The 24,186-nt window shown below is 50.4% G+C and overlaps 1 protein-coding gene across 1 annotated transcript; it reads left to right on the top strand.

Annotated features, from left to right (window-relative positions):
• The first annotated feature begins 1,204 nt into the window (after window positions 1–1,204).
• On the top strand, window positions 1,205–22,928 carry SHE (Src homology 2 domain containing E). The gene is made up of 6 exons (XM_089667172.1): window positions 1,205–2,606; window positions 2,869–2,995; window positions 8,220–8,516; window positions 11,831–11,981; window positions 14,183–14,302; window positions 16,362–22,928. The coding sequence occupies exons 1-6, from the start codon at window positions 2,199–2,201 to the stop codon at window positions 16,543–16,545; spliced, it is 1,287 nt and encodes a 428-aa protein (XP_089523298.1). The 5' UTR covers window positions 1,205–2,198; the 3' UTR covers window positions 16,546–22,928.
• The last annotated feature ends 1,258 nt before the right edge of the window (window positions 22,929–24,186 follow it).

Genomic DNA, 24,186 nt, shown 5'->3' with positions numbered 1-24,186 from the left:
TCCTGCTGGTAATGGGACTGTGTCCTCTACGGAGACAGAGACCTCTCCTGCTGGTAATGAGACTGTTCCCCTCTACAGAGGCAGAGACCTCTCCTGCTGGTAATGGGACTGTTCCCCTCTACAGAGGCAGAGACCTCTCCTGCTGGTAATGGGACTGTTCCCCTCTACAGAGACAGAGACCTCTCCTGCTGGTAATAGGACTGTCCCCTCTACAGAGACAGAGACCTCTCCTGCTGGTAATGGGACTGTTCCCCTCTACAGAGGCAGGGACCTCTCCTGCTGGTAATGGGACTGTTCCCCTCTACAGAGACAGAGACCTCTCCTGCTGGTAATGGGACTGTTCCCCTCTACAGAGGCAGAGACCTCTCCTGCTGGCGGTGGGACTGTCCCCTCTACAGAGGCAGAGACCTCTCCTGCTGGTAATGGGACTGTTCCCCTCTACAGAGACAGAGACCTCTCCTGCTGGTAATGGGACTGTGTCCTCTACGGAGACAGAGACCTCTCCTGCTGGTAATGAGACTGTTCCCCTCTACAGAGACAGAGACCTCTCCTGCTGGTAATGGGACTGTTCCCCTCTACAGAGGCAGGGACCTCTCCTGCTGGTAATGGGACTGTTCCCCTCTACAGAGACAGAGACCTCTCCTGCTGGTAATGGGACTGTTCCCCTCTACAGAGGCAGAGACCTCTCCTGCTGGGAATGGGACTGTTCCCTCTACAGAGGCAGAGACCTCTCCTGCTGGTAATAGGACTGTTCCCTCTACAGAGACAGAGACCTCTCCTGCTGGTAATGGGACTGTTCCCCTCTACAGAGACAGAGACCTCTCCTGCTGGTAATGGGACTGTTCCCCTCTACAGAGACAGAGACCTCTCCTGCTGGGAATGGGACTGTTCCCCTCTACAGAGGCAGAGACCTCTCCTGCTGGGAATGGGACTGTTCCCCTCTACAGAGGCAGAGACCTCTCCTGCTGGTAATGAGACTGTTCCCCTCTACAGAGGCAGAGACCTCTCCTGCTGGCGGTGGGACTGTTCCCCTCTACAGAGACAGAGACCTCTCCTGCTGGTAATGAGACTGTCCCCTCTACAGAGGCAGAGACCTCTCCTGCTGGTAATAGGACTGTTCCCCTCTACAGAGGCAGAGACCTCTCCTGCTGGTAATGAGACTGTCCCCTCTACAGAGGCAGAGACCTCTCCTGCTGGTAATGAGACTGTTCCCCTCTACAGAGGCAGAGACCTCTCCTGCTGGCGGTGGGACTGTTCCCCTCTACAGAGACAGAGACCTCTCCTGCTGGCGGTGGGACATTGTGATTGAAAGGTAGAGAGACTTGTGTTGATGGTGGGACTCTGTACAGACAACAGAGAGACCTCTTTTTCTGGTCATGAGAGGGTCTTGGACTGTATTTGCTGTCCAGAAGAGACAGTCCTTGTCCCGTGGCAGACGTGACACCACTTCATAGGAGAGAGCCCCCATGGAATTCTCAGAATTGGAGCTGGGCAGTCTAAACAGATTTGACGAGATGCACTTTTCAGCCTTTTTCCAGAGAGAGAAAAACAAGCGTCCGCCTTCCATTGAACCATCAAGGAAATGGACTTCCTTCCCCTGGGAGAGCCTGTTTTGTGCAGAGTCCTGGCTGAGTGTGAACTGTAATCACACAAATATCTGTTTTTCTGAGCTGCCAGTCCGGCTATTGTTCGCCTCTCTCAAAGCTGACAGCCTGGAGACCTGCTACTCACTCTCCAACCCGTCTTCTGGGACTGCTGGAGAACGGCTTGTGAAGGGAATCCTCTGACCTCCAGGCAGGAGCACCTCATGAGTAGCTGAAGACCATCGCCAGAACCTCAGGAGACCACTGGGTCACCGTTGGCTGGGTCTCCTTGGTCAAGAGCCAACGGAGAGCCCGCAAGCCTTGCCACACCCTTCCAAATCCTCCAAAGACCCACCAAGAACTCAAAATACGCCCCGTGAGGGAAATCCTGGGTTTACCCCTCGTTTGGACGACCAGGCTGGGACAGCCACCTTCTTCGAGAGCTCCTGACCCCACCTCAAAAATAAATCAAGAGACGCTGGCAGCGGTGGGGCCCACAGAGGCGGAGATCGGTCACTGGAACCTGGGGACCCCTGGATAGTGCTGATCAGTGACTTGGGGCCCCAGCGGCCCGTGGCCTTGTGGAAACATTACTTTTGTCTGGCAGCTGCGGTCATGGCCAAGTGGTTTAAGGAGCTCCCGTTGTCACTGAAGAATGTCTCAGACAGGGCCAAACCTGGGTTCCCGGGGGCCAAGACCCTCCCTAAGATTGGTGCCTCTCATAAGAACTCCAGCCCCGATTCCTCCGGTTCCTCGGTGAAGAACCGCAAGAACTCTTCATCGGATGGACAGGGCAAAAAGGAGAGCCGCCTTTCCAGGGAAAGCCTCCAGAGCTTTCTGCCGGGCAAGAGCCGGAAAAACTCCAGAGACGAAATTGGCGCTTTTCGGTCCACCAAGGGCCACAACACCTATATCAACCGCCTTATCAAGGTGGATCCCAACCTGCAGGAGAAGAATGGGAGGAATTTCCAAGAAGTCAACGAGCAGGGGCAAGAGCCCGAGAAAGGGATCAAAGAGGAAAAAGTAAGTATGAGGTTTGAGGAGCAAGAGAACCTGTTGAGGTCATCTTCATGGTCTTTGTTAGGCGTGTTTTCAATGCTTAGAACAATCGTTTACCTCTTTGTGTTGTATGTAGCGCTGGGCCAGCAGCCATATATAGAGCAGCACCCCTAGTGGTCAGACCATGAAAAAACATAATTTGGGAGGAATTGCCTGCGGCTGCCGTTGACCCTTTCACTCAACCATGTAGTTTGCCTCTTGTGATCTCCTTTCTGTTCTCCACCAGATCATCATCATAGAGGACTACGTGGACCCTTACGACGCCAAGCGCACCAAAGTCCAACGCGACGCGGAGAGAGTCGGAGAAAACGATGGCTACATGGAACCGTACGACGCACAGCAGATGATAACTGGTGAGTGTGGACCACCTTGTGGACCAACCTTCCCTTTCCGCCATGCAATTTTGCCTCGCTGCCTAGGTGATGGCCACCATCCGATGGTCCCTTCCCGGGACGCCAAGTTCCGTCAACGTAGGAAAATAATCAGGATTTCAGGAAGGAAACTTTCCTGGACTTGTGTTAACCCCTTTGTGGCGGCAGTTCCAGGACCATTGTCGTAGGGCCGTACCATTATTTCGTGGATTCCCATGTCGCGCTGGGGGTGAGGTGGGGGAGGACAAGGTTGAGGTTGAAGTTCGTGACCTTCCAGTTGGAGCTGTGACTATGTGTGCTGTTCCCAAACCGCCTTCCTTATCTCACGCTGCAGCAGGAAATGCAAGTTCCTGCCCCCCCCCCTTCCATTTTGTCCCTGGGAGTGGACTTACCAGGCTTAGGGATATTTAGCTGAGGTTCCATTTCTCTGTTTACGACTCTGTTGTCCCTGACGCAGGACGATACGAAGGCAGCCGAACCCTTTTTTGGCTGTGGCGGCTTGCTGGGACTTGTAATCACCCTAAAAATTGGTTTTGAGTTGTCAGGTTGAAACAGACCAAGGGCCAGCAAGTCCTACCTACATCAGAGTCTGCAGGGTTCCCCCTTACAGTCCTGATGTAAAGGAAAACTCTGATGTAAGGGGGTCTCTGGTCACCAGAAATCCCCTGACACAAGAGTCCCCAGAGCAGGGGCAGACTGAGAACTCATGGGGCCCCTGGGCAATTGGGGATCATGGGGCCCCTGTGTCCTTGCCCACACTCAAAACACACCCAAAAAAGCCTATAAAAGGTACAATTTTATGGGGCCCCCTACTGACCCCGGGCCCTCAGGCAGTGCCCGAGTGCTCGAATGGTCAGTCCGCCCGTGACCCAGAGTTCCCCTTACGTCACAGTCCTCAGAGTACTCTTTTACATCAAAATCTGCAGGATTCCCCCTTACAGTGCAAGGGGGACCTCTGCGGACTCTGATGTAAAGGGAAACTTTAATATAAGGGAGTCTCTGGTCACCAGAACTCCCCCTTACACAAGAGACCCCAGAGTTCCCCTTATATTAGAGTACTCAGAGTTCTCCTTTTCATCAGAATCTTCAGGGTTCCTCCTTACAGTGCAAGGGGGACCTCTGCGGACCCTGATGTAAAGGGGAACTTTGATGTAAGGTGGTCTCTGGTCACCAGATCCCCCCTGACACAAGAGTCCCCAGAGTTCCCCTTACATCAGAGTGCTCACAGTTCTCCTTTTCATCAGAATCTTCAGGGTTCCCCCTTACACTAGAGGCTCCAGAGTTCCCCTTACATCACAGTCCTCTGAGTACTCTTTTACATCAGAATCTGCAGGATTCCCCCTTACAGTGCAAGGGGGACCTCTGCGGACTCTGATGTAAAGGGGAACTTTAATATAAGGGGGTCTCTGGCCACCAGAACTCCCCCTTACACAAAAGTCACCAGAGTTCCCCTTACATCAGAGTACTCAGAGTTCTCCTTTTCATCAGAATCTTCAGGGTTCCTCCTTACAGTGCAAGGGGGACCTCTGCGGACCCTGATGTAAATGGGAACTTTAATGTAAGGGGGTCTCTGGTCACCAGAACCCCCTTGACACAAGAGTCCCCAGAGTTCCCCTTACATCAGAGTCCTCAGAGTTCTCCTTTACATCAGAATCTGCAGGGTTCCCCTCTGATGTAAGAGGGACACTATAGACTGTGTCTTAAAGGGGAACTCTGATGTAAGGGGGTCTCTGGTCACCAAAGACCCTCTCTCTCTATTGGGAAATCCAGCCCTGGTTACCACCCGAAAGTCGTCCAACCAATCTCCCATCAGATCCAATCAGAAATTGCGTTTGATCTCCTATGGAAGCCCCCATGACTATCGATACTTTGTATCTAGTCATCAAATAATTGGATACAAAGTATCAGCAGCCACCAATCAGAGAATATATTTGATCCCAATACCCATTGGGCTCCTCCTTGAGACCCCCCATCCTTTCCCAACTACTGATTCTTTGTATCTAGTCATCAAATTCTTGGATACAAAGTATCAACCAGGGGCGGACTGACCATTTGCAAACTCGGGCACTGCCCGAGGGCCCGGGGTCAGTAGGGGGCCCCATGAGATGCCCCTGGTACCTTTTTTCATAGGCTTTTTTGAGTTTGGGCAAAGACACAGGGGCCCCATGATACCCTATTGCCCGGGGGCCCCATGAGTTGTCAGTCCGCCCCTGGTATCAACAGCCACCAATCAGAAAATGTATTTAATCCAACACCCAATAGGCTCCTCCTTTTGCCTGATTATTGATACTTTGTAGCCAGTCATCACATGGAAGTGGTATCAACAACTAGGAGAGATCGTCCGGAAGATATTACGGGTGAATGTGGGAAAGTCGCCCACTTTGTTCTGAAAATGCCAGCCAACTGGCTGTCATGCCAGGCCCTGGGCTTCAATGCATTCAAGCCACCAATCAGAAACAGGTATGCAGGCCATAAGTGCTGCCTTTACTGGCTGCATGCTTATTCCAGATCAATGAAGGCATCTACTGAACACTTGACCCTCCACGACCCAAAAGGTTCTGTCCAGGGGCGGACTGACCATTTGGAAACTCGGCACACCGGGGTCAGTAGGGGGCCCCATGAGATGCCCCTGGTACCTTTTTCATAGGCTTTTTTGAGTTTGGGCAAGGATACAGGGGCCCCATGATCCCCTATTGCCCAAGGGCCCCATGAGTAGTCAATCCGCCCCTGACCGGGAGATACTTTGTTGCATTTTCCAGAAACGTGTGAATTGTTCTTCAAGAGCTACACATTGATACAATCCAATCTTCTACCGGCGGTAATGACGTTCTATACGGACTCAGAGCCGGCATTTCTCCGCATCGTTCCGCGGTCCTCGCGGTCCTCGCGGTCCCCCTGTATGGGGTCCTGTCCAAGCTCTAGACCCCCGTCTTTCTCCAGCTCCTGGGTGTGACTTCCCGTGTCGGCTTCCTGGCTCTCAGTGCGGCTTCCTCTGCTGGACGGCTCGTTCCACGGACAGGAAAGACGCCTTGGCAGCCAACAGGATGGGCCCCGTTGCCATGGCGCCAGGAGAATGGGACAGCCAGGTGTCTGAGCGATGGGCCAGGAAGGGGGGGTGACATCTCTGTCCTCCGCTGATCCATCTCTGGTGCGTACCCCCCTTCCCACAAAGGGACTTGGAATGAGTATAGAGATGAGGAACTCCCTCTGGCTGCTTGGGGTCACTGACCTTACTGAAGCCTGAGGATCAGCATGATGGATGGGAATTTACCGTCTTCAGGAGGAAGTCTGCGATGGCACCCTCCGTATGAAAATTTAGAATGAATCTGTCCTGGGACAAATATCGGGGGGGCTGCCATTACTGGCTTCCTTCTGAGAATGCCTGTTTAATGGCTGTCATGTTGATCCCTTGACTTCAATATATTGTGAGATCTGGAGCAAGTAGTCAGGAAAGTTGGAGAAAAGTTCCATATCTGCATGCTCATCCTGCATTAGACCCCAACCAGAGTCCCCCCTTACATCATGATTCCCAACAGAGTGCTCCCTTATATCAGATGTAATAATTAGAGTGCCCCCCTACATCAGAAGTCCCCATCGGAGTGCCCCCATACATCAGGTGTCTTCATCAGAGTGCCCCCTTACATGGACTGTCCCAATAAGAGTGCCTCCTTACATCAGGGTCCCCATCAGTCTCCCTCTTATCAGGTGTCCCTATCTGAGTTCCCCCTTACATCACAAGTCCCAATCAGAGTGCCCCCTTACATCAGGTGTCCCCATCAGAGTGCCTCTTTACATGTACTGTCCCAATCAGAGTGCCTCCTTGCATCAAGTGTCTTCATCAGAGTGCCCCTTTACATCAGGTGTCCCCATCAGAGTGCCCCCTTGTATCAGGGTCGTCATCAGAGTGCCCCCTTACATCAGGTATCCCCATCAGAGTGCCCCCTTATGTGGACTGTACCAATCAGAGTGCCTCCTTACATCAGGTGTCTTCATCAGAGTGCCCCCTTACATCATGTGTCCCCATCAGAGTGCCCCCTTACATCAGGTATCCCCAACAGAGTGCCCCCTTACATCATGTGTCCCCATCAGTGTGCCCCCCTATATCAGATGACTTCATCAGAGTGTCCCCTTACATCGGGTGTTCCCATCAGAGTGCTCCCTTACATCAGGTGTGTTCATCGGAGTGCCCCTTTACATCAGGTGTCTTTATCAGAGTGCCCCCTTATATAAGGTGTCCCATCAGAGTACCCCCTTACATTAGGTGTCCCCATCAAAGTGCCCCTTTACATCAGGTATCCCCATCAGAGTGCCCCTTACATGGACTGTCCCCATCAGAGTGCCCCTTTACAACAGGTGTCCCCATCAGAGTGCCCCCTTACATCAGGTGTCCCCATCAGAGTGCCCCCTTACATCAGGTGTCCCTATCAGAGTGCCCCCTTACATCAGGTATCCCCATCAGAGTGCCCCCTTACATCAGGTGTCCGAATCAGAGTGCCTTCTTACATCATCTATCTGCATCAGCGTTCCCCCTTACATCATCTATCTGCATCAGAGTGCTCCCATATATGGCCCCCATCAGACTGGCTCATGGATCAGTAGATGCACTCTCAGAGAGCTGGATGGGGGGAGGGGTCGCAGCTGAAATCTGGAGGGCCACAGACCACCCCAACCCCCCCCCCCCTAGATCCAGTCATGCGTGGAAGGGTCTAAATATTCTTCAGGTTACATTTTGGGTGTGTGTTCATTCTGGAGGATTTCCCCTCACTTCCTGTGTGGTCACCAGAACAGGAAGTGAGGACGTCTTTCTCCAAGGACAATAAAACACCTTTCATCAAGGAGGCAGGAGAAGGTAGAACCTCTGTTAGTTTTTTTTTTCTGTGTCCCCATTGGTGGAGATTTTCCTCTACATCCTGTGTGGTCACTAGAATAGGAAGTGAGGGGAAATCTCTCTAACATCAATAGAATAAACTCCTTCATTGGGTTCCTATTGCTGTATCTCTATTTCATCTCGCTTCCTGCCATGGTGGCAACATTTTAAAATGGAATCTCCCAATGGGGACTATACCAAGCACCCTACTATATCAAAAACTAATAAAATGTGGAACCCTATCCAGAGCCCCCCCCAAATGTGCTTCTCAAAAAAACTGTACACCATGGAGGGCATGTGGCCATGATGACCTGTTATCTCATCCTCAATGTCTTTCAGAGATTCGTCGTGGAGGGTCCAAAGACCAGCTGATCACCGAACTGCTCCTCATGGAGCTGACGTCCCCAAATGAGAGCAAGGCAGAGGCCAAGAGGCAGGGGTCCCAGGAGCTCCTCGTCAAACCCCCTCAGCTGTACGACACCCCCTATGAGCCCCCTGACAATGAGCAAGATTCAGAGGAGAAGAAAGCCCAGCGGGCGGCCGATGGGACCCGACCGGAGAATGACGAAAGGCCGGCGGGAGAGTACGAGCAGCCCTGGGAATGGAAGAAGGAGCACATAGTGCGGGCGCTTTCAGGTGAGCAACGAGGTGTAAAAGGCTAAAGTTGGTGGACAGAAGTAGACAACACCCTTCTGAGAGGACCTGACGTGATTTGCCAGCTTCTTCGGGGTGATTTGTACTTTGCTTTCTTTCCTTCCTCCAGTGTTGGCCCAAAAGAGAGTTTCTAGGGGCCTAATAGACCAGGGACACCAACACAGAGATCCCATACAGGGGTTTGACGTCTCCACTGTCAGTATACAAAAATCAGAATCCAAAGTAAGATCCAACCGGCAACCTGGTATCATCCAAAATTTATTAGCTACATGATCAGTACCAGGGACACCTCTGTGCACAAAGATGAAAATGTTGAGGGGATGGTAGGATACCATGATGACCACTTTGGAAAATGTTGAGGGGATGGTAGGATACCATGAGGACCACTTTGGAAAATGATGAGGAGATGGTAGGATACCATGATGACCACTTTGGAAAATGTTGAGGGGATGGTAGGATACCATGATGACCACTTTGGAAAATGTTGAGGGGATGGTAGGATACCATGAGGACCACTTTGGAAAATGTTGAGGGGATGGTAGGATACCATGATGACCCCTTTGGAAAATGTTGAGGGGATGGTAGGATACCACGAGGACCACTTTGGAAAATGTTGAGGGGATGGTAGGATACCACGATGACCACTTTGGAAAATGTTGAGGGGATGGTAGGATACCATGAGGACCACTTTGGAAAATGATGAGGAGATGGTAGGATACCATGATGACCACTTTGGAAAATGTTGAGGGGATGGTAGGATACCACGAGGACCACTTTGGAAAATGTTGAGGGGATGGTAGGATACCATGATGACCACTTTGGAAAATGTTGAGGGGATGGTAGGATACCATGAGGACCACTTTGGAAAATGTTGAGGGGATGGTATGATACCATGATGACCCCTTTGGAAAATGTTGAGGGGATGGTAGGATACCACGAGGACCACTTTGGAAAATGTTGAGGGGATGGTAGGATACCACGAGGACCACTTTGGAAAATGATGAGGAGATGGTAGGATACCACGAGGACCACTTTGGAAAATGTTGAGGGGATGGTAGGATACCATGAGGACCACTTTGGAAAATGTTGAGGGGATGGTAGGATACCATGATGACCACTTTGGAAAATGTTGAGGGGATGGTAGGATACCATGATGACCACTTTGGAAAATGTTGAGGGGATGGTAGGATACCATGATGACCACTTTGGAAAATGTTGAGGGGATGGTAGGATACCATGATGACCACTTTGGAAAATGTTGAGGGGATGGTAGGATACCATGATGACCACTTTGGAAAATGTTGAGGGGACGGTAGGATACGTGGTGACCACTTTGGAAAATGTTGAGGGGATGGTAGGATACCATGAGGACCACTTTGGAAAATGTTGAGGGGATGGTAGGATACCATGATGACCACTTTGGAAAATGTTGAGGGGATGGTAGGATACGTGGTGACCACTTTGGAAAATGTTGAAGGGATGGTAGGATACCATGATGACCACTTTGGAAAATGTTGAGGGGATGGTAGGATACCATGATGACCACTTTGGAAAATGTTGAGGGGATGGTAGGATACCATGATGACCACTTTGGAAAATGTTGAGGGGACGGTAGGATACGTGGTGACCACTTTGTAAAATGTTGAAGGGATGGTAGGATACCATGAGGACCACTTTGGAAAATGTTGAGGGGATGGTAGGATACCATGACGGCCACTTTGGAAAATGTTGAGGGGATGGTAGGATACCATGATGACCACTTTGGAAAATGTTGAGGGGATGGTAGGATACCATGATGACCACTTTGGAAAATGTTGAGGGGATGGTAGGATACCATGATGACCACTTTGGAAAATGTTGAGGGGATGGTAGGATACCATGATGACCACTTTGGAAAATGTTGAGGGGATGGTAGGATACCATGATTACCACTTTGGAAAATGTTGAGGGGATGGTAGGATACCATGATGACCACTTTGGAAAATGTTGAGGGGATGGTAGGATACCATGATGACCACTTTGGAAAATGTTGAGGGGATGGTAGGATACGTGGTGACCACTTTGGAAAATGTTGAAGGGATGGTAGGATACCATGAGGACCACTTTGGAAAATGTTGAGGGGATGGTAGGATACCATGATGACCACTTTGGAAAATGTTGAGGGGATGGTAGGATACCATGACGGCCACTTTGGAAAATGTTGAGGGGATGGTAGGATACCATGATGACCACTTTGGAAAATGTTGAGGGGATGGTAGGATACCATGATGACCACTTTGGAAAATGTTGAGGGGATGGTAGGATACCATGATGACCACTTTGGAAAATGTTGAGGGGATGGTAGGATACGTGGTGACCACTTTGGAAAATGTTGAAGGGATGGTAGGATACCATGAGGACCACTTTGGAAAATGTTGAGGGGATGGTAGGATACCATGAGGACCACTTTGGAAAATGTTGAGGGGATGGTAGGATACCATGAGGACCACTTTGGAAAATGTTGAGGGGATGGTAAAATACTATGAGGACCACTTTGGAAAATGTTGAGGGGATGGTAGGATACCATGACGGCCACTTTGGAAAATTTTGAGAGGATGGTAGGATACCAAGATGACCACTTTGGAAAATGTTGAGGGGATGGTAGGATACCATGATGACCACTTTGGAAAATGTTGAGAGGATGGTAGGGTACCATGAGGACCACTTTGGAAAACGTTGAGGGGATGGTAGGATACCATGAGGACCACTTTGGAAAATGTTGAGGGGATGGTAAAATACTATGAGGACCACTTTGGAAAATGTTGAGTGGATGGGAGGATACCATGATGACCACTTTGGAAAATGTTGAGGGGATGGTAGGATACCATAAGGGCCACTTTGGAAAATGTTGAGGGGATGGTATGATACCATGATGACCACTTTGGATCAAATCTAAGACCAAGATGACGATATAGGTAATGGATGGACTGAAAAGTAGATAAAATATACAATACAATGCGTAGAATGTATCATCTTCGTATTTCAAAGGAGGCCCTCAGTAGAAGACCTGGGGCATGTGCCCTGGGGGACAGGGCATGGCAACACCCCTGGTGTCCCTCGGTATAGTCGTATAAATATGTCCCAATGCTGCTAACTCTCGTAGATTAAAGTATCACCAACGTTTTCTAATCTTATTCCCTCAGCCAAAACATAGGAAATGTTTCCTGATGAAGGGACATTCGTTAACTTTGGTTTTCCAGCAAGATCTTTGTACCACGACCCACCTTACCATCTTCTTTCCTTTCTCCACTCCACAGTGCAGTTTGAGAACAGTGAGCGTTCACAGGCCAAGGAGGAAGGAGGACGACTGCACCAGCGCCAGAAGAGCTGGACAGCCAAAGTCTTGAAGCAGCCTCAGGCCGAGCAGATGGACAAGGTGGACCCGACCGTCCCACTAGAGAAGCAGAGGTGTGTTTGCATCGCATTTGCAGAATCAGCTGATCCACTATTCATTTTATGTCAGGATAGATACCGGGGCTTTGGTGATAGGAGAATCTCTCTAGACTTCCTCTACCATTACTATAGATGAAATATTACTGCGGACCTCTGTGGTTTTGGCCCCGCTCACCAGGGGTCAGACATCTAGATGCTCCAACCCTGAGGATGATGCTCCACTCCTATAATTTGTACCTTAGGCTAGATCATGGAGCTTTATTGTTGACACAGATGACAAATACACTTTAGATATATACCACCATCGACTATAGGTGGAACAATACTGTACCAGAGCTGGGGGACCCTAGTGAAGAGCTGGGTTGTCTTCCACTGGGTGTCCCTGATGAAGAGCTGGGTCATCTACCACTGGAGTTCCTGGTGAAGAGCTGGGTCGTCTTCCACTATGGGTCCCTGGTGAAGAGCTGGGTCATCTTCCTCTGGGTTCCCTGGTGAAGACCCGAGTCTTCTTCTGCTGGAGGTTCCTGGTGAATACCTGGATTGTCTCCCACTGGAAGTCCCTTGTGAAGAGCTGGGTAGTCTTCCACTGAGTGTCCCTGGGGAAGAGCTGGGTCATCTTCCACTGGGGGCCCCTGGTGAAGAGTTGGGTCATCTTCCACTGGAGGGACCCTGGTGAAGACCTGGGTCTTCTTCCATTGGGAGTCCCTGGTGAAGAGCTGGGTCATCTTCCAATGGGATCCCTGGTGAAGAGTTGGGTCATCTTCCACTGGAGGGACCCTGGTGAAGAGCTGGGTCATCCACCACTGGGGGTCCCTGGGGAAGCGCTGGGTCATCTTCCACTGGGGTCCCTGGTGAAGAGCTTTATCATCTTCCACTGGGATCCCTGGTGAAGAGTTGGGTCATCTTCCACTGGGGGACCCTGGTGAAGTGCTTAGTCGTGTTCCACTGGGGTACCTGGTGAAGAGCTTGATCATGTTCCACTGGGATTCCTGGTGAAGAGTTGGGTCATCTTCAACTGGAGGGACCCTGGTGAAGAGCTGGGTCTTTTTCCACTGGGGGTCCCTGGTGAAGAGCTGGGTCATCTTCCACTGGGGTCCCTGGTGAAGAGCTGGGTCATCCACCACTGGGGGTCCCTGGGGAAGCGCTGGGTCATCTTCCACTGGGATCCCTGGTGAAGAGCTTTATCATCTTCCACTGGGATCCCTGGTGAAGAGCTGGGTCATCTTCCACTGGGGCACCTGGTGAAGAGCTTGATCATCTTCCACTGGGATCCCTGGTGAAGAGCTTGATCATCTTCCACTGGGATCCCTGGTGAAGAGTTGGGTCATCTACCACTGGGGTCCCTGGTGAAGAGCTTGATCATCTTCCACTGGGATCCCTGGTGAAGAGTTGGGTCATCTACCACTGGGGGACCCTGGTGAAGCGCTGGGTCATGTTCCACTGGGGTCCCTGGTGAAGAGCTTGATCATCTTCCACTGGGGTCCCTGGTGAAGAGCTGGGTCATGTTCTACTGGCGTCCCTGGTGAAGAGCTGGGTCTTCTTATTCTGGGGGTCCACACAAATCCATGGCAATACCACATTTTGTCATTTCTTGCCTTGATTTCTGTAGACCCTTCGATTATTCTGATCACGCTGTAAAGTGGAATGACTCCATCCGTTTGGTAACAGAGGAATATTTTGCCCTTCTGATTATTATTGTGGTTTTTGCATGAGATGTGAATGTCATGATATAAAGTAATATCAGATTCATAATTACATAAATGAGAAAAAAAGATATAATAGTCGATGAAAATACAAAACGATCGAAAGGTAATGGTTGTCCCAATGCACTGCATAGCATAAATAGCCGATCAAAAATGTATTTAAAAAAGAAAAGAAAAACAATAAAAATTAAAAATTAATAATAAAAAGTTAAAAATAAAAAAAGTAATTTTAACAAAGAATAACACAAATGAATGACTCAATGAGTGAAATATTCTGGTACACGGGGGGGGGATTTATTATTGTCTTGAAATGCGTCGGCCAGCGAATTTTAGTCCCGGATCTTTGATTGAGAACCGTTCTCGTCCATTGGTGGTTGGTCGGAGTTGAGCATGAGCTCCACCTGCTTTTATCGCAGGTTCTCCACCCACAACTGACATTGGTTGACCGTTAGGTGATGCTCCGGTCTCCTCCGCAGCCTGTTAGGTGACCCTTGTTCTGTTTTCTGATCACAGCTGGTATCACGGTTCGGTGACCCGAGCAGAGGCGGAGAGCAGGCTGCAGTCCTGTCGTGAGGCCAGCTACCTACTGCGGAACAGCGAATCAGGGAACAGCAAATACTCCATCGCTCTCAAGTGAGTAGTAATTCACCCCCCCACCCCACCCCACCCCCAATCCCTACTGTGCTACATGGCAGTCTGCCATAAGGAGGGTGACAACACTCTTCTGTGCTTGAAGGCTCACCTCCACTGCCTCACTTCCATACTAGAATACTTCTGAAGACTTCTGACACCCACCCGAAGCTCTAGTCATCCTTTAGGTCCACCTAAGTCCCTTCTGCTCCTACCCAACACACCCACCCTAAGCTCTAGTCATCCTTTAAGCCCACCTAAGTCCTTTCTGCTTCTACCCAATACACCCACCCTAAGCTCTAGTCATCCTTTAAGTTCACCTAAGTCCCTTCTGCTCCTACCCAACACACCCACCCTAAGCTCTAGTCACCCTTTAAGCCCGCCTAAGTCCTTTCTGCTCCTACCCAACACACACCCTAAGCTCTAGTCATCCTTTAGGTCCACCTAAGTCCCTTCTGCTCCTACCCAACACACCCACCCGAAGCTCTAGTCATCCTTTAAGCCCACCTTAGTTCCTTCTGCTCCTACCCAACACACCCACCCTAAGCTCTAGTCATCCTTTAGGTCCACCTAAGTCCCTTCTGCTCCTACCCAACACACCCACCCGAAGCTCTAGTCATCCTTTAAGCCCACCTTAGTTCCTTCTGCTCCTATCCAACACACCTAACCTAAGCTCTAGTCATCCTTTAAGACCACCTAAGTCCCTTCTGCTCCTACCCAACACACCCACCCGAAGCTCTAGTCATCCTTTAAGCCCACCTTTGTCCCTTCTGCTCCTACCCAACACACCCACCCTAAGCTCTAGTCACCCTTTAAGCCCACCTAAGTCCCTTCTGCTCCTACCCAACACACCCACCCTAAGCTCTAGTCATCCTTTAAGCCCACCTATGTCCCTTCTGCTCCTACCCAACACACCCACCCGAAGCTCTAGTCACCCTTTAAGCCCACCTAAGTCCCTTCTGCTCCTACCCAACACACCCACCTGAAGCTCTAGTCATCCTTTAAGCCCACCTAAGTCTTTTCTGCTCCTACTCAACACACCCACTTTAAGCTCCAGTCATCCTTTAAGCCCACCTACGTTCCTTCTGCTCCTACCCAACACACCCACCCTAAGCTCTAGTCATCCTTTAAGCCCACCTAAGTCCCTTCTGCTCCTATCCAACACACCCACCCGAAGCTCTAGTCATCCTTTAAGCCCGCCTTAGTCCCTTCTGCTCCTGTCCAACACACCCACCCTAAGCTCTAGTCATCCTTTAAGCCCGCCTAAGTCCCTTCTGCTCCTACCCAACACACCCACCCTAAGCTCTAGTCATCCTTTAAGTCCACCTAAGTCCCTTCTGCTCCTACCCAACACACCCACCCTAAGCTCTAGTCATCCTTTAAGCCCACCTAAGTCCCTTCTGCTCCTACCCAACACACCCACCCTAAGCTCTAGTCATCCTTTAAGCCCACCTAAGTCCCTTCTTCTCCTACCCAACACACCCACCCTAAGCTCTAGTCATCCTTTAAGCCCACCTAAGTCCCTTCTGCTTCTGAAGGGCAGCTATTTTCTTGGAAGGGCTCACATGCGCCGAAGTACCATCTCAGGGGGGGGCTAGCACCATCTCCAGGAATGCCATCATCAATGGCAGCCCACAGCCTGGATGGGAACCTTGTGACGGGTTTGTTGTAATGTTCCATATTAAGGTTTTCTCTACTTCCCATTGGCTGTAGAGCCAGTTCGAAGAGGGCTTGTTGAGTCTCCAATCTTCTCAAGGTGGATACCAAAGCTGTGAGTACAGCATCCACTTTAATGGGATCCTGTCAAGATAACAACTTCCAACTTTTTTTTTTTTTAAAGAGGCTCCAGAGTTAGTTTCCATCCTTGCTTCATTGCGTCTGGCTGTATGCAGATCAGCAGTTGCACTTTCACTGTCTGCATGCTTGCCTGAGGTCATTGACTCACCAGGCAGTGAAGCATAAAAGCATTTGCACCTCCAAAAATAAATCGCCGGCAGCATCGATCTTTGTTTTCCTCTGACGATCCCTCTTATTTCATTACTGTAAACCTTTCTCCTTGCAGGACCAGCCAGGGCTGCGTTCACATCATCGTGGCGCAAACCAAGGACAACAAGTTCACCTTGAACCAGACCAGCGGCGTTTTTTGCAGCATCCCAGAGGTCGTCCACTACTACTCCAGCCAAAAGTTACCCTTCAAGGGAGCTGAGCATATGAGCTTGTTATACCCCATTCCCAGAGTACACTAAGCTCTTCAGGCCCCAAGATGCCCCTCTGCTGTCACCCCCTACTCCCTCCTTGCCAACTCTTTAAGGCGCCAATCAGCGGCACTTCTCTTTCGAGTTTGATTTACGCATCTTGGAGACCTGCACGGCAAATTTCCATTCCTACTGTCAAAGCCCAGGAAGAGTGCCCAGTCTTTTCTGCAAAGAACGATATGGCGGGCCTCTGGACAAGGCCTGACCTCCCTTCAGGGCTTGGTGGTCTGCTGGCAATGTTGGACCAAAGCAAGTCAAGGACCTGACATTAATAAGGACCAATGAATGTTACAGAAGGTTCAGAAGGTGGAGATGGCTCAGAATTGTGTTACAAAGTATCGTCACGTTTTCATCGAGGAACCTCAGTCTGGATTAGTATGTGACGTAGAAGAAATTTGGAAAGAAATTCTCATTTTTGTTGGAGAAATTTAGGATATTGTTACCGTGGCTGAAAATAATGGGTACAAGGCCTGAATAATTCTTGTATGGAAGACACAGGGGTGTTTTTTCTGCTGTTCTGTCCTTCTTTGTCTCATGTCGATAGTTGCTTCCTATGAGGTTGGATGGGACTGGGTGCCCCCCCCATTATACTGTGGTTGTCTGACAACATAGCGAGGAAGGAGGAGGTGGCTTTTTTCAGCTTCGAGCACTTTTCCGAGACAAGCGGTGGCAAGAGAAATTCAGGGGGACAGGATTCTGACACCTCCCTGCCTCTATGTTCCTCTTGCCGCTGTTTTCGGGAAAGTGCTGTAGGTGTCATTATGAAGCGCCTTCCACCAGAAAGGAGATGGACACTTTCTAACAGCACTTGTGGCACTTTCCTGAGGAGGAATGCAGAGGGAGAGGAAGTGTGTTGGCTTCCATTTCCTCTGCATTCCTCTTGCCGCTGTTTGTCACGGGAAAGTGTTGTAGGTGTCGTTATGAAGCGCCTTCCCCCAGAAAGGAGATGGCCACTTTCTAACATCACTTGTGGCACTTTCCTGAGACAAGCCATGGCAAGAGGAATGCAGGGGAGAGGAAGTGTGTTGGCTTCCCTTTCCTCTGCATTCCTCTTGCCGCTGTTTGTTTCGGGAAAGTGCTGTAGGTGCCGTTATGAAGCGCCTTCCACCAGAAAGGAGATGGCCACTTTCTAACAGCACGTGTGGCACTTTGCCAAGACAAGCCATGGCAAGAGGAATGCAGGGGGAGAGGAAGTGTGTTGGCTTCCCTTTCTCTGGATACCTCTTGCCGCTGTTTTCCTGGGAAAGTGCTGTAGGTGCCGTTATGAAGCGCCTTCCACCAAAAAGGAGATGGCCACTTTCTAACAGCACTTGTGGTACTTTGCCAAGACAAGCCGTGGCAAGAGGAATGCAGGGGGAGAGGAAGTGTGTTGGCTTCCCTTTCTCTGGATACCTCTTGCCGCTGTTTTCCTGGGAAAGTGCTGTAGGTGCCGTTATGAAGCGCCTTCCACCAAAAAGGAGATGGCCACTTTCTAACAGCACTTGTGGTACTTTGCCAAGACAAGCCGTGGCAAGAGGAATGCAGGGGGAGAGGAAGTGTGTTGGCTTCCCTTTCCTCTGCATTCCTCTTGCCGCTGTTTGTCATGGGAAAGTGCCACAGGTGCCTTTATGAAGCACCTTCCTCTAGGAAGGAGATGGCCACTTTCTATCAGCACTTACGGCACTTTCCCGAGTCAAGCGGTGGCAAGAGGAATGCAGGAGGAGAGGAAGTGTGTTGGCCTCCCTTCCCTCTGCATTCCTCTTGTCGCTGTTTGTCTCAGGAAAGTGCCGTAGGTGTCGTTATGAAGCGCCTTCCACCAGAAAGGAGATGGCCACTTTCTAACAGCACGTGTGGCACTTTGCCAAGACAAGCCATGGCAAGAGGAATGCAGGGGGAGAGGAAGTGTGTTGGCTTCCCTTTCTCTGGATACCTCTTGCCGCTGTTTTCCTGGGAAAGTGCTGTAGGTGCCGTTATGAAGCGCCTTCCACCAAAAAGGAGATGGCCACTTTCTAACAGCACTTGTGGTACTTTGCCAAGACAAGCCGTGGCAAGAGGAATGCAGGGGGAGAGGAAGTGTGTTGGCTTCCCTTTCTCTGGATACCTCTTGCCGCTGTTTTCCTGGGAAAGTGCTGTAGGTGCCGTTATGAAGCGCCTTCCACCAAAAAGGAGATGGCCACTTTCTAACAGCACTTGTGGTACTTTGCCAAGACAAGCCGTGGCAAGAGGAATGCAGGGGGAGAGGAAGTGTGTTGGCTTCCCTTTCCTCTGCATTCCTCTTGCCGCTGTTTGTCATGGGAAAGTGCCACAGGTGCCTTTATGAAGCACCTTCCTCTAGGAAGGAGATGGCCACTTTCTATCAGCACTTACGGCACTTTCCCGAGTCAAGCGGTGGCAAGAGGAATGCAGGAGGAGAGGAAGTGTGTTGGCCTCCCTTCCCTCTGCATTCCTCTTGTCGCTGTTTGTCTCAGGAAAGTGCCGTAGGTGTCGTTATGAGGCGCCTTCCACCAGAAAGGAGATGACCACTTTCTAACAACACTTACAGCACTTTCCCTAGACAAGCCGTGGCAAGAGGAATGCAGGAGGAGAGGAAGTGTGTTGGCCTCTCTTCCCTCTGAATTCCTTTTGCCGCGGCTTGTGTCGGGAAAGTGCATAGAGTCTGAAAAAAGAGACCATTTCCTTCCTAGCCGCGAGGTTGGACTGGGCGACCCCTTCTCCCTGTGACCGTCCAATCACATAGCTAGGAAGGAGACATTTGCTTTTTTCGGCCATGACCACTTTACGAGGACAAGTGGCGACAAGAGGAATTCAGTGGGATTGGAGCTTGACATGTGTCCTCTGCACTCCTTTTTCCGGTACTGGTCTTAGGAAAGTGCCTTGAGTGCCATTAAGAAGCAGCCAACTCCTTCCTAGCTATGTCGCGGGGAGAGGGGTATGCCAGGTCTGACCTAATAGGTAGAAAGGAGGCAGCCATTAATAATGGCACTTACTGTACTTTCCTGAGACAAGCAGCGGCAAGAGGAATGCAGAGGGAGCATGTCAGCCTCCAATCCCACTGAATCTCTCTAATTTCCACTTGCACCAGGAAAGTGCTCGGAGCTGAGAAAAGCGACCATGTCGTTCGGAAGTATGCTGATGGACTGCCATGGGGGGAATGAGGCGCCCAGTCCAACCTCATGGCTAAGAAGGAAATGTTCTCTTTTCTTGACCCTATGCACTTTCTCAAAACAAGTGGTGGTGAGAGGAATTCAGATGGAAGGGAGGCCAACACACTTCTTCTCACCCTGCATTCCTCTTGCCATGGCTTGTCTCGGGAAAGTGCTGTAAGTGTTGCTATGAAGTGGCCTTCACCATCCCAGTGGAAGGCGCTTCCCAACGTAACCTGCTGCACGTTCCCTGAGACAAGCCATGGCAAGAGGAACGCAGAGGGAGAGGGAGCATGCCAGCCTCCAATTCCACTGAATCTCTCTAATTGCCACATGTAGCAGGAAAAGTGCTCAGAGATGAGAAAAGTGACCGTGTCCTTCCTAAGTATGCTGATGGACAGCCATGGGGTGAACAAGGCGCCCAGTCCAACCTCATGGCTAGGAAGGAAATGTTCTCTTTTCTTGGCCCTATGCACTTTCCCGAAACAAGTGACGGCAAAAGGAATTCAGAGGGAAGGGAGGCCAACACACTTCTCACCCTGCATTCCTCTTGCCATGGCTTGTCTCGGGAAAGTGCTGTAAGTGTTGCTATGAAGTGGCCATCACCTTCCCAGTGGAAGGCGCTTCCCAACGGAACCTTCCACACGTTCCCTGAGACAAGCCATGGCAAGAGGTAATGCAGAGGGAGAGGGAGCATGCCAGCCTCCAATTCCACTGAATTTCTCTAATTGCCACATGTAGCAGGAAAGTGCTCAGAATTGAGAAAAGTGACCGTGTCCTTCCTAAGTATGCTGATGGACAGCCATGGGGCGAACAAGGCGCCCAGTCCAACCTCATGGCTAGGAAGGAAATGTTCTCTTTTCTTGGCCCTATGCACTTTCCCGAAACAAGTGACGGCAAAAGGAATTCAGAGGGAAGGGAGGCCAACACACTTCTTCTCACCCTGCATTCCTCTTGCCATGGCTTGTCTCGGGAAAGTGCTGTAAGTGTTGCTATGAAGTGGCCATCACCTTCCCAGTGGAAGGCGCTTCCCAACGGAACCTTCCGCACGTTCCCTGAGACAAGCCATGGCAAGAGGTAATGCAGAGGGAGAGGGAGCATGCCAGCCTCCAATTCCACTGAATCTCTCTAATTGCCACATGTAGCAGGAAAGTGCTCGGAGTTGAGAAAAGTGACCGTGTCCTTCCTAAGTATGCTAATGGACAGCCATGGGGCGAACGAGGCGCCCAGTCCAACCTCATGGCTAGGAAGGTAATGGTATTTTTTCTTGGCCCTATGCACTTTCCCAAAACAAGTGACGGCAAAAGGAATTCAGAGGGAAGGGAGTCCAACACACTTCTCCCCCTGCATTCCTCTTGCCATGGCTTGTCTCGGAAAAGTGCCTTAAGTGTTGCTATGAGGTGGTCATCACCTTCCCAGTGGAAGGCGCTTCCCAATGGAACCTGCCGCACTTTTCCTGAGACAAGCCATGGCAAGAGGAACACAGAGGGAGAGGAAGTGTGTTGGCCTCCCTTCCTTCTGAATTCCTCTTGCTGCCACTTTTTTTCGGGAATAAAAGTGTTCTCTTTTCTTGGCCCTATGCACTTTCCCAAAACAAGTGGCAGCAAAAGGATTTCAGAGGAAAGGGAGGCCAACACACTTCTCCCCCTGCATTCCTCTTGCCATGGCTTGTCTCAGGAAAGTTCTGTAAGTGTTGCTATGAAGTGGCTTTCACCTTCCCAGTGGAAGACGCTTCCCATCGGAACCTGCCACAATTTTCCTGAGACAAGCCATGGCAAGAGGAACGCAGAGGGAGAGGACGTGTGTTAGCCTCCCTTCCCTCTGAATTCCTCTTGCCGCCACTTTTTTCGGGAACGTGCATAAGGCCAAGAAAAAAGGCCATTTCCTTCCAAGCCATGAGGTTGGACTGGGTGTCCCATTTCCCCCGTCCATGGTATATTTAGGAAGGAGAAGTCCCTCTGAATTTCTCCTGCTGCAGCAAACAGGCAAATCCTCTCAGAGCCAAGAAAATCAATCATCTCCCTCCTAGTTGTGTTGTGGGACGAAGGAGGGTGCCCAGTTTGACCCCATCGCTAGGGTTAGGAGGCAACTAACCACATGGGACAATCTACTACTTGCGCTTTGTCCCATGGGGGACGGAACAGTGAAAATCAATCATCTCCCTCCTAGTTGTGTTGTTGGGTGGAGGAGGGTGCCCAGTTTGACCCCATAGCTAGGGTTAGGAGGCAACTAACCACATGGGACAATCTACTACTTGCGCAGTGAAAAAAAAAAGTCTTCATGATGGTCCTTCTTTAAAATGGACCTTGCACTAAAATTGAAGGTCTACCTATTCCATCACCCCAGACCCCACGTCTCAAAATTAAACAAAAAAAAAACTCCTGGTGGGAAACAAAAGTTCTCCATCCATTCAGCTTTCATGCATGGTGACTGGGTGGTGGTCACGGTCCTTCCGATTATGGGACTGACGAAGGTCCCGAAACTGGCCAGTATATGCTCCGGCATGGTGCGGAGGCATCTTCAGGGGAGATTTGGGCGTACTCCTCATTCCTGGGATCTCAATGGAAGGATCGTGGCAGGAACGCGCCAGGGCTTAAGTAGGCCACCCCGAAATCGCGGTGCAAAGTGCGGTATCGGATCGCACGGGTGTGAGTACTCAGGAGATCCGATTCTGGTGCGGACAAAAAAAAAAGGGTCCTGCGCCTTTTTCGGTGTAGATGCGGGGGCGGACTGACCATTTGGAAACTCGGGCACTGCCCGAGGGCCCGGGGTCAGTAGGGGGCCCCATGAGATGCCCCTGGTACCTTTTTCATAGGCTTTTTTGAGTTTGGGCAAGGACACAGAGGTCCCATGATCTCCTATTGCCCGGGGGCCCCATGAGTTGTCAGTCCACCCCTGTGTAGATGCCTGCAGTTTGAACCATATTGCAGCCCACAGAATTTGCATGTGACTTGCGCAGGAATGCGGGGCGGGGCCTGTGCGAATCACATGGGATATGCCGCACCGCAGAAGTGTCAACCCGGGCTGAACATCGCAACGAGGAAACGAAAAGTCGGAATTCTATGATCAGAGCTGCTTTGGCTTCAATAAAAATGTATTAGAGAGGAGGTTGTAATTCACCCCAATGGCCAGGAGATGGCGAAACACACACACAGTCTTTCTCCCCATCTCCATTTCCAGTGCAGGTTCCCTCCTGGCATCTATGTGCTTGTATTATATATATATATATGTACTAATAAATGATTGTCAGCAGATGTGTCTCCATCCCATTATTACACTACATACAGAGAACGCAGCCATCAAAGGACTACAAGTCCCAGCATGTCCTGCCATCCGGAAGCACCCTGACGCAAGTCCATTTGCCAATCTTGGGAAAGAGGATTTTTTTTGCACACCCTCCTTAAAGCATATCCTCAGTCTCCCCTCCCCCAGTGATCAGACTGTACATTGTAACTTTGCAGAAGAAAAAGAAGGCATTTCCTCAGTCTCCTCCCCCAGTGATCAGACTGTACATTGTAACTTTGTAGAAGGAGGAGGAGTCATTTCCTCAGTCTCCCCTCCCCCAGTGACCACACTGTACATTGTAACTTTGTAGAAGGAGGAGGAGGCGTTTCCTCAGTCTCTCCTCCCCCAGTGATCAGACTGTACATTGTACCTTTGTAGGAGGAGGAGGCATTTCCTCAGTCTCCTCCCCCAGTGATCAGACTGTACATTGTAACTTTGTAGAAGGAGGAGGAAGTATTTCCTCAGTCTCCCCTCCCCCAGTGATCAGACTATACATTGTAACTTTGTAGAAAGAGGAGGAGGAGTCATTTCCTCAGTCTCCTCCCTCAGTGATCAGACTGTACATTGTAACTTTGTAGAAGAAGTAGGAGGAATTTCCTCAGTCTCCCTCCCCCAGTGATCAGACTGTACATTATAAGTTTGTAGAAGGAGGAGGAGGCATTTCCTCAGTCTCCTCCCCCAGTGATCAGACTGTACATTGTAACTATGTAAAAGGAGGAGGAGTCATTTCCTCAGCCTCCTCCCCCAGTGATCAGACTGTACATTATACCTTTGCAGAAGGAGGAGGAATTTCCTCAGTCTCCCTCCCCCAGTGATCAGACTGTACATTATAACTTTGTAGAAGGAGGAGGAGGCATTTCCTCAGTCTCCCCTCCCCCAGTGATCAGACTGTACATTGTAACTTTGCAGCAAAGTGGGAGGCAGCATCAGGGGCTAATCTGTGTCAACCATTTGTGAACACAGCCAAGAACTATTGCAAAGGCATCAAAGACGTCACCTCTCAATCGGTATCTCAGTTCAGGAAAATAGATGGAGACCCTGGATGATGCCTGTACAAAGATGGCGCCGTCCGTATCAGAGAGAGAAGCAGATGAAGGCGTTGTCAGGGGGGAGTCCTGTGATTCCTGAGGATATAAATACCTGGAAATGTGAAAAGAAACACTAGTAACCAGGGGCGGACTGACAACTCATGGGGCCCCCGGGCAATAGCGGATCATGGGGCCCC

The sequence above is a fragment of the Staurois parvus genome, unplaced genomic scaffold, assembly GCF_062004578.1.
Source record: "Staurois parvus isolate SC_StPar_1 unplaced genomic scaffold, SC_StPar_1.0 ptg003075l, whole genome shotgun sequence".
NCBI lineage: Eukaryota > Metazoa > Chordata > Amphibia > Anura > Ranidae > Staurois > Staurois parvus.
The sequence above is the reverse complement of the archived record's forward strand: the minus strand, read 5'-3'. Positions and strand labels throughout refer to the sequence as shown.

Coding starts and splice junctions, on each gene's coding strand:
- SHE (XM_089667172.1), top strand. CDS start 2,199: ATGGCCAAGTGGTTTAAGGAGCTCCCGTTGTCACTGAAGAATGTCTCA. Junction 2,607..2,868: donor AAGGGATCAAAGAGGAAAAA/GTAAGTATGAGG, acceptor GTTCTCCACCAG/ATCATCATCATAGAGGACTA. Junction 14,303..16,361: donor AAATACTCCATCGCTCTCAA/GTGAGTAGTAAT, acceptor TTCTCCTTGCAG/GACCAGCCAGGGCTGCGTTC.